Consider the following 14,541-nt stretch of genomic DNA (forward strand, 5'->3'; position numbering starts at 1 on the left):
TGTGAGGTACGTGCCATTATTATCTTTATGCACGTAAGGAAAGAGAGGCTGAGATAAGGGAAATGACTTGCTCCAAGTCACATAGCACGCATGTGTGCTTCAAGTGAAAGGGAGAAAAAATAAGAGGAACATAGCCTTCAGCTCCTGGGACATTTGCTTTGAGAGTTTTATTCTCTTTCTTCTGTCTTTCTGTGTCTAAGTCAATCACAAACAGCTATAACCTGACTGACCCCACTGTTCGAGGGCCAATATGGTGCTATAGAGAGGCCTTTGCCTACTTAGGTTATTTTTCTTTGTACAGTGACAAAATGTTTCGCCTCTGAACATTCACATTTCTTTTCCTTTGCAGGTGATGAAGGAAATGTACCTGCAGATATAGCTACTTTACTAAAGACTTCATTAGGGCTCTAAAAGGATTTATAATTGAGGAGAAAATACCAACTTGGTGCACCCAAGGACATTTACATTACTGAAGACCATGGGATTTATGAACATTTATAACTTTTTATAATATCCATATTGTATTTCTCATGGTATGAAAGATTTTTGCCACTAAATCAATTCTCCAAATGCTCAAACCTGAAATATATAATTGCCACAGAAACATAGTCCTTAAGATGTTGAATAATCATATTTTACAAAGCAGTTTTCCAAATGGGGATTAGTTGGTGATTGTTTGTAACAGATCTGCTAATGCTTTAGATATGTCAGTATTTTTGTAATTATTTCTACCTCCAAATATATATAATACTGTCTTTCACTGGATAATGTGTGTAGATTTTTACATGTGCCTTATTTGACAATGCTTATGTTTTGTTTTGCCTGTCTTAACTCATTTGAAGTACTGTTTTTATATTAACGTAGTCAAATAAAACTATAGATTATGTAGCTTTAGTTTTATTACCGTTTGAAGCAGATGCTCACCATTGTCACCGAGAACTCTGACCAGAATTTCAAGGTGGTGATCTTTTACCAACATCCCCCTCCGCCTCCCCATGTTTGCCTAGGGACTGTTTTGTTTTTCTATGAATAGTAATGAAAATGATCCTCATCTTGGATTTTTCCTAGGTGGATGGATTATCACTCTGAATTACTTACTTTTGTTCCTCTCTGTAGCCTTGCACTAGTTCTGCAGATCCCTCTGGCTAGCCATGGGCATGCCTCCTTTGATTTGCTTCTCTTGGCACTTGCTGTCCTGATAATGTTGTGGCAGGTATCTGCTGCTGTCCAGGTCATTATTTATTCCTGCCACATCTCCATGCATCAGCAGAGCATTGATGGAATTCTTCTAGGCTGGCAGAACAAATTCACTTTTGCGTCATAGCAAATTGAATTTGAATGTAGATTGAGGCAGCATTAGGTACTCCACAGGAATTAAGTCTAAGTCCTGGGTGGAGGCAGTGTGATGAATAATACATCGTTAACTCCACGACTCTAGCAAGATGTAAGCCACCAGTTTCCAGGGTAGTAACTCCTGAAGAGTTAGAACCATTAGTTAGTTCAGTGTGGGTGACACACAGCAAAGAATTGGAAGAACTAAAGTTGGCTTTTGGACACCATCTCTCTATGAAGTCTTGATAAAATTTTACCTATTGTCAGTCAAAATTGCTGTTTTTATTGTACATCTATTTCTTTGTGTAACTTGTGAGCTTCATGTGTTTTTGTTTCTATTCTGTAAATATTATTATAAATAAACTCTTATTTATAAATGGAAAGTGTTAAAACCTATAGGATGTTAATATTTTGCAAGGGATTGTACATTTACAAACGAAAACAAAGATATGAAGTAATAACATGCTGTATATGCTAAAATGATTTTGAAGTCAACCGAAGCCCCTCAAAATTTTTGACATAGGTTTGTAAAAGGCTCACAGTAGTGAGTTACATTATAGGAATTTTGATCATATTTTTTGTTTTGGTGTTTGTTTAGACTGTTTGGTAATGTAAAGCATTGATTCTCAACTTTTTCAACTATGAGAGCTTCTTTTTAACATTTAAAATGTTGGCCCCCACATGATAGTGGTTCTTCATATTGCATGTTTTGTTGGAGCTAAATAGGTCTAGCCAGCCATCCTTGATGTACATATGGATTTAAGGAGGAACAGAAGGAGAGACCGCCAATTTAAAATATCCTAGTGTGATGTCAATTCTGAATGCAGTAAAGTTATTTAGGATCATAGCTTTTGATCTGGAAGGTACCTTAGAAGTCATTGAGTTCAGTTCTTTTATTTTACAGATGAGAAAACTGAGGCACAGAGAGGTGAAATTTTTTGCCCAGGGATACATATCTAGCATCACATATCTAGTGTCAGATATAGGTGTTGAGCCCAAGTGGCCATGACTCTTTACATCCAGTGCTCTGTCCACTACACCATGGAAAAGTAGTGGAAGCCAAATATTTTTTATTTTATTTTATACAGTATATGGCATTAATGTAAAAAGGTTCCACTAATAGTGGCAAAAATGTAATGGGAAAAATGTTACATTTACAGTTATTTTTCTAGAAAGCTTAATATAGCATAAGCAAGAATGACTTTACATGATTCAGGCCAGGGGAAAAAGAATAACCCCAGACCAATCACTGGTCTTACATTCTAGTTTCTGGCCTCTGTTTTATCCAGTCAGCAATCACAGGAATGCTTTGAACTTTTTTTCGTAAGGCTACCAGTTTAGGATGCTTGTCCAACAAGTCATGTTTAAGGACCAAAAGTGTGGTACTGCAAATGTCCCAGTAGAAATCAGCCCAGGTTACCTAATTAAAGAAGAAAAATATTGCTTAAGGTTTTCATTAGTGCATAAACTATAAATTTAACTGAATTGTATTCAGCCCTTAAATTGTATTCTAAGGGCTAAACTTTAAATGTGGAACCATTCATCTTCACCTTTCCTCTTAGTGAAAACCAAAAATTCCTCCCCAAAGTTCAGGCAGAAAATTACAAGGAAAGCCAATAGTTTGAGAAGAGGAGTAGGAACTTCAGAGTGGGAGTGACCATTACTTACTCTATCTATCAAGTATACTCTGAAATAAATGGATATACAGAAATGAAATCCTTACCTTTCATTGCTTATAGGTTCTACGTAATCTCTAGAAGAACCCGTAGATTATAGAATCCACATGTGTAATGGGAACCTTGGGATCCTAAGGTCTACTCCCCCTGTTGTACTGATGAGGGAACCAAGGTTCAAAGGCAGTCACTTACCCAAGACTCTAAGCCTACGTTAACCCAAACCAGAAAATCCAATGTCCTTTCTACCAACTACCCACCTTCTCTGCCTCTCGCCAATTGCTCATGTCTCTTTAACTTACTCCCTTGTTGATCTGTTAGCTATTTTTCTATAGGTTTTATAAATTCCTCAGTAAAGCTATTCTTGTCCCAAGGGTGGTGAGAGGAGCAAAATGCAGAGGAATCAACGCATAGAGCTAAGTGGCCTCACCTTTCGGGGTGTTCATCTGTAAGATAAGAGTTGACCCTATCAGGTCCTTTCCAGTTCTAAAATCCTATGAATTCCTATGACTGAACAGGGAACAGGAACTACTAGGGGTAAGGGAGAAGTGTGATGGAAGTAGAGGGAATGGTGTGAGCAGACAGGGCTTTGCTGAAGAGGGCGATGGGTTTAAAAAGAAGGCAGGGTGGACATTAGGGTCATCTGGCCAAGAGTGACTCGTGATGTCTGAACCTGGACGGGCTTCATGGTGGCTCTAGGCCTGGCTGCCTTGGGATTCCGTGGTCCCTGCTGCTGACATCTGCAGCCCTCACACTATGGCCCTGTTGTGATGTTAGATCCTTTTCTGTAGCCTGACTGAAAGGATTTTCAGGACACTAGTAACAGATGAATGAAGGGGGTGTAAACCCATGTGGTTTGGATTAAGTGTAAGTTAAGTATATTCTGAAATATTCTTACACGTTGAAAATGTGCTTAAATTGTCATTAATGTTCAGGCAGTTGTGGGCAACAATTGTGAGTGTTCCATTACAATAGTTTTATTTGTTGAGTTCTCGGTATTGTCGGGCATATTATTCTGTGTGAGGATTTCACTTCTGTGTATGAAAGTTTCTGATGTTTTTATTTGGCCACTTGGTTGTGTCTCTCTAGGTATTTGGTAGATGTCAAATAATGGTTTCTACTGCTTCCTTACATAATCTGCATTGATCAATAAATCTTATCTCCTCAAAGATAACCTTTCTGTAACTGGTGGGAATGATTTGGTCTTGTACTCTCATAAACCCCCAATTTCAGTACACAGATGTGGACTGTTGTTGGTTGAATCCACGTTAGTTTCACTCATGAAAAGGGCTGTTTCATAGGCTCCACCCAACACATTTGGTTGTATTCGATAAGTCCAGTGGCATATACATCTAATCAGCCTTTACTGTTGGTCTGTAAAGTGATTTCTGTTCATTATCCCAGAAATATTTCTGTATGTTTTTAATCTGTTTATCTTGTGTTCTGAAAACATAAGTCCAGAGCCTGTATTTCATTAATATTGTATGTATTTTTATTTGGGTACTTCCTAAATCTGTTGTCATCTGTCTTATTGTTCCAAAAGTGTACATTAAGTAAAGTTTTGTGTAGGTTTTAATATTTCTAGATGTGTTCTTCCCATGGAGCTTTTTAGGCAGCTAGGTGGTGCAGTGGATAGAGTGCTGGGCCTGGAGTCAGGAAAATCTGAGTTCAAATCTGGCCTCAGACACTGATTAGCTGTGTGACCCTAGGCAAGTCACTTAACCTCTGATTGCCTCAGTTTCCTCAACTGTAAAATGGGGATAACAGCACCTACCTCCCAGGGTTATTGTGAGGATCAAATATTTGTGAAGTCATATACGTTCCTGGCACATAGTAGGCGCTATATACTTATTTCCTTCCCTTTGACTTTATAATGCCAGTAAGTCTCTTGACATACAGCTTTGTGCTTGTGTATCTTTCTTATCACCTTTGTCCATTGGTTCAGTTTGACTTCAGGATTCCAGCTCAAAGCCATTAGTCTTTTTCCTTGGCCATACTGTTTTTGGGGGGTGGGGTGGGGGAAGGATTACACCTGTTACTTAATCAGTGAGGGAACTGAAGAAACTCATGTTGAGGAACTTTCTCTAGCAGTGAAATTGGCACCTCCCCAGAGAGTTGCCACGGAGAGGTGACTTGCCCAGGCCTTCATAGCTATTACATGTCAGCGGCAGTTCTCTCTCCACTAGGCCATGTTGCTGCTCTGACAGCCATCAAGACTGTTAATATCATTTCTGTCTTTTTCAATGAAGATTTAGTCCTGGGCCAAGTCTCTACCCTGCTGTTAGTCTTTTAATATTTAACATTCTGCAGACTTGCATGGGTAGCTAAAATATCTTTATTGTAACTGAATACAAGTATTACGGTGTAAACACATCATATGGAGGCTCACTGAAAACATCTTTGGGAAAATTCCTAAGTAATATATTGAACTTACATACTTTGAAAGAAAAGTAAGCTGTACATTAGAAATGCAGTTTTCGTGTGTAAAACCCCCCCTTTGTATTCTGTATATATGGAAGTTGCCTTTTTATGTTTGTTAAGTTCAGAATAAAAAAATACTCCAGTAGAGGACAGGAAATTGGGGATATGTACCTCATCCTTTTCTTATGTGACTATGATTTCTTCCACTGGGTCTCTTTTTAAAAGTTTTTCATTCCATGTAACTTGGAGGTTATGGGCATTTTGTATGGTGACATCTATTAAAAATGTTCTTAAATTTTTATGGATCAATGTCATGTTAAAGCAATTGTGGGCAAAAGTTCTGTCTGTCCAAGTGATCTGGGTCCAGTAGTTTATTTTTTGAATTCTCAGATACTTTAAGGCCAATATTTGTAATATGAGGGTTTGTCTTCCATTAGTTTATGAAAATTAACGAGCTGATGTATAATTCTAGCTTCCAGGTCTTGTCTTCCTATGTAATTCAGTAGGAGCTAAATTGTTGCAAACTAGAGTGATGGGTTTCACTTTCTACTATTTCTTGGCGTCATGTAAAGTGACTAACAAGTCCATCTGTAATTTCTAGTGGCGATGAACTGGTTTGGAATTGCTAGCATAAACACCTATGTTTTTATGAACAAATCTGCATGCCTTGGCCATTGGTTTGATGCTGCTTTTACTGACATTTTGCGTTGGGTTTATGAGGATGGTGATCATGGAAGGCCTTCTGATCTCACTTAGCCATTTTACATTGGCATAGGAATTACTAGCAAAGCACTTGACTAGCTTCCCTTCAGGTGTAAGCCTGATCCTACCTTTTTGAACAGCAAGCATTACATATCTGCTTCCAAAAGATGATAACACCAGAGACCTGTATATATCTTGTTTGTACATATATTTTTTTTTTTTTTTGTATTTTGTCTCTTCCCCCACGTTCCCCTTCCCACTCACCCCCATTAGACTGTGAGCTCTTCGGGAGCAAGGGATTAGGTTGTTTTTGGCTTTCTTTGTATTCTCATTGCTTAGCCCAGTGCCTGGCAATTACTAGGCATTTAATAAATACTTGTTGACTTGACTTCTCAAAATATAGGCCAGTTATGTGTTTATGCACTTCATACAAAACATTCTCGGCTTTGTTGTTTTTTGTTTGTTCTAAAGATTGGAATATGTTGACTGAGAAAAACAATATACCAAAAAGTTCCCAGGTCAGTTCAGCAATTACTGGAAAAGCCTTCTTAGCGTAGCATAACATTTATCCTTTCTGTGTTGATTATTGTGAAGACAGACTCTCTTCTGCATTCATGGCTTGTGCACTACCGACATAAAATAGACCCAAATGCAAAGGGGACTTGAGTATTTGGTGTCCACATAGAAAATCATTGTCTTTTCAAAACATGGCACCAACAAAATACTTTTTAAAGAATAATTTAGACAGTTTAAAGTCCGGTATTGTTCTTCTGAGCCTTAAACTCTCTCTTAAATAGAATTAAGTATGGCTTCCAAATTAAAAATGGAATTTTAACAAAATATTGCTTGATGTGGATGACATCACGTTATAATGGCTCCAACAAAAAACACAAAAAGCATCTTGTGGAATCTCTCCAAAAGTAATAATTATTGTATTTACAAATCACTTTAAGATTTTCAAAGCACATGAAATGTTACTTCATTTGATCCTAGCAGAACCTTGTGTGGTTTCCCCATTTTACAGATGAGCAAACAAGCTGACAGGTTAAGAGACTTGCCCAGCATTAAGTTATGTAGTTAATGAATGAAGCAAGGTTTGAATTCAGGCCTTCCTGACCCCAGTTCCAGTCTTCTGTGCATTATGCCACCTCTCCGCCTCTCTATCAAACTACCAATTATATGAAAATGTCATTTGGCCTTAATAAGCATACAGTTATGCCAAGGAAAGATAAGCAACTGTTCAAGCTGGAATCCAGAAGTTAATTGGACTATTGATTAAAGAAGATAATTACAAGTATCTTTTTATCCTTACAGGAAAGATAAAGGGTGTAAAAATACCAAGAAAGCTGAAACTACATATGCCAAGAGGTTTTCTGGCCTCTAGAAATGAAAGCCCTATTGGAAAGACCGGGTTAGAGCTATTGATACACACACGTATGTGTGTATCAGTAGCTCTAACCCTGTCTTTACCATTGTACATTTTAAGTCCTATAAAATGGACCATGACCAATTCATAATCTTTTTTGAGGTGCCAAGTTTGAATATTATAATTTTACAGCATTAACTTTGGATGGATTTGTTGATGTCCTTTCTGGTTTCATCATTACAATTCTTGTGAATATAATTTTCCTGGTTTTTTTGCATCAGTTCATATAAATTTTCTCCTGACTCACTGTAGTCATTGCTTCTTTCAGCATGGTAATGTTCCATTATGTTTGTGGACCACAATTTAACTGTTATCCAGTTAATATCTACTTTGATTCCAATCCTTGGTCATCATATATCATTGTTTTGCGTGCATGTGATACCCTTGGTTTTTTTCACCCGCCCTTCTCTTTTTTTGGTGGAGCTTAAAGGGGAACAATCCAAGGACAAGTCAGTCATCTGTTGTTCTTATATATTTAACGTTTTATAGACATCCAACAGGGTAAAATGACATCTGTATCTCTGATAAAACTATACTGAATTTTAAGCTCATCTTCTGAAGACTTACTAAAAGTTTCAGGATAGTTTTAGTAAAAAAAGGAAATACATAATTATATAGATAATTCAGCTCATTATTATTAGTAGCAGACAATACTAAGCCAACTAATTTTAGAAGCCTTGCTACACAGGAACATTCTCATGACCCACTTCTAGGTTATATCTAATATGAGGCCTCTGATTATTAGAAGGTAGGAATATTTTGACGCTACCCACATGACTAAACAAATTAACTTCTTTCATTCTCAGTCTCATTTGTGAAATGGGGATTTTAAGATCACAGGGTTGTGGTGAAGATGAAATGAGGTAATATGTAATAATAAAGTGCTTTGTAAATCTTAGAACATTATCTAAATATTACTTAATCTTGTTGTTTTTTTCCATTAGGCCACAGTTGATAGGTGCATCCAGTAAGAGATAAGAGTTGCACAGAAGTTCAGTAGAGGGACCCCTTATTCCAGAGTCAGAAGACCAAAGTTCAAATCATGACTTGACTACTTGTGTGTCACCTTGGCCAACCTTTTTTTGCCTCTGTTTCCTCATCTTTAAAACTGGCATTATGATGCTTAGCCAGTATATCTTTCAGGAGTTGCCAAAGGTTAAAGAAGCATGTATGCTGTTTTTCTTATACATCTGAAGGGAGGATGTGTGATTTCTTACCATAGAGAATTCCCTAAGTATTCCCCAATTTTTTCGTAGATTAAGTCCTGGGGAATTGCCCAGTGGACATAGAGGTTGAATGACTTGTCCAAGACGCCACAGCTATTAAATGTAAAGTGGGATTTGTACCCAAACTTTGCTTGCTTACTCCACATCTAGCAATCTAGCCAAAGCCAGGCTGCATATTATAAACATTATTACTATTATTATAGTTAATAAATTTTATTTTAAAAACATTACTACATTGATATTTTAAATTAAACTACTTACAGAGTTGCCAACAAACCAGTCTTTCTTCCCTAAATAAAGGTCTAAATCTTGTAGTAAACCAGGAGCATCGTTTGTGAGCAGCTCATTAAACACCTGATCCTAGGAGAAGGAAGAAAAAAAGGGTTTAATCCAATATATAACTGAAAAAATTTTTTATCTACCTCAACTCCTGCAACTGGTCATTCAGACTTTAGAAATTTCGAAGTACCCTTATCTCCCAAGGTGTAGTTCACTCTACTTTTGATGGCACTATTAGTTCTAAGCTAAATCTAGCTAGTTGCAACCTCTGCCTACTCCCACTGCTCTCTGGGTTCAGTCAGAGAACCCTTCCATATTCCAGCCCTACTTGTAGACATCTCATCCTCTAATCCTTCTTCATCTTCAGAGCAAACATTGCCAACTTCTGTAGTATGGCTTGCTTTTCAGTCTCCTCACCATCAGGTTTAGCCTTTGGGCATCTTCCAGTGTAGAGTTCCAAACTGAAGTTGAGAGGTAGTCTCACTAGGGTGGAATATGATGAACTGATACCTCCTTTTGAGACACAATATTTCCATGGCTACACTTCTTTTTCCTTTTTCCAATTTATTTTTAGTTTTCAACATTCATTTCCACAAGAGTCTTGAGTTTCAAATTTTCTCCCCATCTCTTCCATCCCCCCACCCCAAAACACCATGCATTCTGATCACCCCTTCCCCCAATCTACCCTCCCTTCTATCACATCCCTACCTTCCCTTATCCCTATCTTCTCTCTTTTCTTGTGGGGCAAGATAGATTTCTATACTCCATTACCTGTATTTCTTATTTCCCAGTTACATGCAAAATCAATTCTCAACATTCGTTCCTAAAACTGAGTTCCAACTTCTCTTCCTTACTCCCTCCCCACCCATCCCCACTGAGAAGGAAAGCAATTCAATATAGGTTATGTATGTGCAGTTTTGCTAAGAACTTCCGATAGTCATGTTGTGAAAGACTATATTTCCCTCCATCCTATTCTGTCCCCCCCCCCATTTATTCTGTTCTCACTTTTGACCTTATCCCTCCCTAAAAGTGTTTACTTCTAATTACTCCTCCTCTTATTTGCCCACCCTTCTATCATCCCCCCACACCACACTTCTCCCCTTCTCCCCTACTTTCCTGTAGTGTCCTGTAGATTTTCGTACCAAATTGAATGTGCATGTTATTCCCTCCTTAAGCCAAATGTGATGAGAATAAGCTTCATTTTTTTCCTCTCACCTCCGCTTTTTCCCCTCCTTTGAAAAAGCTTTTCCTTGCCTTTTTTATGAGAGATAATTTGCCCCGTTTCGTTTCTCCTCCCATTATATTCCTCTCACCTCTTAATTTTATTTTTTCAGATATCATCGCTTCCTATTCCACTCACTCTGTGCCCTCTGTTTATATGTGTGTGTGTGTGTGTGTGTGTGAGTAATCCCTCCAACTACCCAAATACTGAGAAAAGTTTAAAGAATTACAAATATTATCTTTTCATATAGGAATGTAAATAGTTCAACTTTAGTAAGTCCCTTATGATTTCTCTTTCCTGTTTACTTTTTCATGCTTCTCTTGATTCTTGTATTTGAAAGTCAATTTTCTGTTCAGCTCTGATCTTTTCATCAAGAATGCTTGAAAGTCCTCTATTTCATTGAATGACCATTTTCCCCTCTGAAGTATTATGCTCAGTTTTGCTGAGTAGGTGATTCTTGGTTTTAATCCTAGTTCCTTTGACTTCTGGAATACCATATTTCAAGCCCTTTGATCCCTTAATGTAGTGTAGTAGCTGCCAGATCCTGTATTATCCTGATTGTATTTCCACAATACTCAAAATGTGTCGTTCTGGCTGCTTGCAATATTTTCTCTTTGACCTGGGAACTCTGGAATTTGGCTACAATATTCCTAGGAGTTTTTCTTTTTGGATCTCTTTCAGGAGGTGATCGGTGGATTCTTTCAATATTTATTTTACCCTCTGGTTCCAGAATATCAGGGCAGTTTTCCTTGATAATTTCATGAAAGATGATGTCTAGGCTTTTTTTTTTTTTTTTTTTTGATCATGGCTTTCAGGTAGTCCCATAATTTTTAAATGGTCTCTCCTGAATCTATTTTCCAGATTAGTTGTTTTTGCAATGAGATATTTCATATTGTCTTCTATTTTTTCTTTCCTTTGGTTTTGTTTTTTAATTTCTTGGTTTCTCATAAAGTCATTATCTTCCATCTCCATTTAATTTTTAAAGAGCTATTTTCTTCAGTGAACTTTTGAACCTCCTTTTCCATTTGACTAATTCTGCTTTTTAAAGCATTCTTTTCCTCATTGGCTTTTTGGGCCTCTTTTGCCATTTGAGTTAGTCTATTTTAAAGGTGTTAATTTCTTCAGCATTTTTTTGGGTCTCCTTTAGCAAACTATTGACACACTTTTCATGATTTTCTTACATTGTTCTCATTTCTCTTCTCAATTTTTCCTCTACCTCTCTTACTTGATTTTCAAAATCTTTTTTTGAGCTCTTCCATGGCCTGAGACCATTGCATATTTAATTTTGGAGTTTTGGAATGCAGAAGCCTTTATGTCTTCCTCTGATGGTATATGTTGTTCTTCCTCATCTGAAAGAATGGAAGAAAATACCTGATCACCAAGAAAGTAACCTATGTCCTTATTCTTTTTCCCTTTTTGAGTCAATGTCCCAGCCAGTTACTTCACTTTTGAGTTCTTTGTCAAGAGGAGGGTATACACTGGGAACCTGTGTAAGTTCTCAATTCCTCCAAGGTGGCACAATCAAGGGAGAGGAGTTACTCCTCTCCTGACAAGCACTCTTTTCTGCCCAGGATCTGTCAGTAGAATTCCCTCTCCAGAACCTCCACTATCTCCACCATGGCAGCCAGCACTCCTCCTCAGCTGCCACTCAGGGCTGAGATTCAGATCAGCAGTGCAATTCCCCCAGAGTCTTTGGGCCAGGGTTTCAACAGTGGAAGCTGCTGTCTCCTGGGGCCATCTGGGGCTGTGGCTACTGCAGGAGGACCTTGCTCCCTTCTCACCCAGGTAAAGGAGCTTTCTCACTGACCTTTGAAGCTGCCTTTGGTGTTTGTGGTTTGAGGAATCTAGGAACTGCAGCTGCTACCAGTGGTGCCTTAAAGCCCACTCCAGTCCTGTCCCTGCCTTGGTGCAGCCAAGGCTGGGCTATGCTCTGCTCTCGGCCTGGTGCAATAGACTTTTCCCGTCATCCGTCCAGGCTGTCTTGGGCTGGAAATCTCTTTCACTCTGTCGTTTTGTGGCTTCTGCTGCTCTAGAATTTGTTTAGAGTCATTTTGTACAGGTATTTTATGGGCTGTGGTGGGAGAGCTTCTAGAGGTGAGTCCTTCTACTCTGCCATCTTCCTGATTGTATCTACACTTGAAGATCTTAATAAGACCAGGAAATTTGAGGAGGTTACCTTGTCAGTCTGTTAACGCATTTAACTTGCAGGTTATCAGAACCCAAAGTTTTTTCCATGCTAACTTAGGTTACATAACTTTTTTTACCTCAAACAACACCAGCCTCAAGAACTGCTATGATTTTCCCTTACTTGCTTTCTGGGCTTGGGCGACTGAGCCTCATGGTCTCATGGCCACAAAGGCTCTCCTAGGTCTTCTTCCCTCCAGAGAAGGATGTAGTACCCTGGAATCACAGCTTGGTACCCACTCCATTTTGGAAGTGAAGGGGGTCTAGTGGCAAAGAAAGCAGTGGGGCTCCATTCCCTCCTGCAACTCCTATGGTAAACTCAGTGACCTCTAAAGAGGTACTAAAGGTGCTGTATCCCTTAGATCTCTCTTTCATTATGGAGTCTGCTGGATCTGGAGTTCAAAAACAGTTCAAGTTCTGCCTCTACCAGTTGTTAGGTGTGTGATCATAGACACATTACTTTACCTCTGTGGGCTCCTCATCAGAGAAATGACAAGATGAAACTAGATGAACCCTAAGTTCTCTCCAGCTCCTAATCTATGATTTGATATTCCCATCTTTTTGGTGCTCGCTCACTAAAAGCTGGCTTTCTTTAGAAAACACTGACACACCCCTTGACAGCTGCTCCAAGAGCAACAGCTCCTTTTATGTCCCTGACACAGTGTCCAAAAGAGGAGCTGTCACCTGCTGCCTTTTCCTCTGTGAGTCTGTCAGACCCTCTGACACCATCACCCAGCAGTCACCTTAAACTTTCTTTAACAAATTCTTGTTGCTGTCATCTATGTACCACTCTCACCTACTCAGTAAATTTGATCTTTTTTCTCTACCTCAACCCTAGCCTCCTTCAAACAGTCCCAATTCCCAGTTCCTTCCTATTCCTTCTCAGGACCCTAGCACCATTGTTTTCAGAGTTTCTGAATCATGAACTGATGTGAACCAAAACTTTTAAGCACTGCGCATGTGCATTTGCACCATGTGTACAGCTGTGCATGTGCTCATATGCACACGCATGCACACACACACACTTTATCTCCATCCTACCCCTACCTGGATTTGCTCCAGGTGTTGGAATACCTAGTTATAGTTCTGAGATCTAGAAATAAAAAGGACCTAGGATGCCTTCTTGTGCTGGGAATCAGTCTGCGAAGTGACTCAGCCATTACTGGCCTGAAACTGGGAACAAGAATCTTTCCATATTCTTTTGTGTTTATTTTTCACACTGTTACTTTTGTGTGGGATATGCGTGAGGTAGTAGATGAGGTTCCATGGCATAGTGAATAGGGGGATGCCTGAAGAGTCAGAAAGACCCAGGTTAAGTCTCACTTCTTAAGTGTAAGTCACCCTCTCCCTCTCAATGAGCCAGGTCATGCTAACACAAAAAATTACTGGGAGGAGCTCCTTCCATCCTCAGAACCCCAAGTTCAAGGATAAAAAAGACATAGATAATAAAAATAATATAATAAAATTCAATACAATAGAAATCCATTAGAAATCTAAAATAGATTAGATTTTTATGTCATGTGTGACAAACTTCTCATTGTAACAGATCTAGGAAATCCCGATGCACATGTTAAGAATAGACTCAATCTGATGATATTTAGCAAGCATCCAGGTGACTAGGCTGTCTCTGAGGGCACGTCCTCTGGAATTCTGGGCAGGGAATTAAATCTGAATGAATTTTAAGCCTCACTATGCATAAGTGTATCATAAAGGCCATTATCTTTGCTTATCCATTCACTTTTTCACCATTAAATTGACTGCATTTTAGTAAAGCAGTAAAGTGAATACTCTGACAAACTTTCCATAGGACCTTCAGATATTACTCTGGTGTGTTATAAGGTTTCTTAAGGTACAGACTTTTCAAGTTAATGAAATAAGGACTCTTTCACCTAGTGAAATAATTTCCAATAGTACTCTCTTTAGTTGCTTTGAGGGATGACACAAGAGGGAGAAATTTCATGTATTTGTCTAAAAGCATCACAATGCTAGAATTATGTTCCACTGTCCAGCCCCGCTGGCCTTGTCATTGCTTACATGCAAAATTGCATCTCCTATCTCCATATATTTTGCACTGGT

At 38.6% G+C, this 14,541-nt stretch overlaps 2 protein-coding genes across 7 annotated transcripts in view; one reads left to right on the plus strand and one right to left on the minus strand.

The window, feature by feature from the left end:
* Nucleotides 1-1,715, plus strand: part of SMARCAD1 (SNF2 related chromatin remodeling ATPase with DExD box 1) — an 81,545-nt gene extending 79,830 nt beyond the window's left edge. For all 4 annotated transcript variants that reach the window (XM_072622914.1, XM_072622913.1, XM_072622915.1 and 1 more), the window contains one exon: nucleotides 350-1,715. In XM_072622914.1, the coding sequence (XP_072479015.1) occupies nucleotides 350-411 (62 nt within the window). In that variant the 3' untranslated portion in view covers nucleotides 412-1,715. The remainder of the gene's footprint in view (nucleotides 1-349) is intronic.
* Nucleotides 1-14,541, minus strand: part of HPGDS (hematopoietic prostaglandin D synthase) — a 47,958-nt gene that overhangs the window by 9,268 nt on the left and 24,149 nt on the right. For 2 of the 3 annotated variants that reach the window (XM_072622917.1, XM_072622918.1), the window contains exons 5-6: nucleotides 9,042-9,140; nucleotides 2,211-2,752 (exon numbers count right to left, since the gene is read on the minus strand). In XM_072622917.1, coding sequence (XP_072479018.1) covers nucleotides 2,588-2,752; nucleotides 9,042-9,140 — 264 coding nt within the window. In that variant the 3' untranslated portion in view covers nucleotides 2,211-2,587. Of the gene's footprint in view, nucleotides 1-2,210; nucleotides 2,753-9,041; nucleotides 9,141-14,541 lie in introns of those variants that run through there. The other variant, XM_072622920.1, reaches the window with a different exon arrangement.

Source organism: Notamacropus eugenii, chromosome 7 (assembly GCF_028372415.1).
Source record: "Notamacropus eugenii isolate mMacEug1 chromosome 7, mMacEug1.pri_v2, whole genome shotgun sequence".
Taxonomy (NCBI): domain Eukaryota; kingdom Metazoa; phylum Chordata; class Mammalia; order Diprotodontia; family Macropodidae; genus Notamacropus; species Notamacropus eugenii.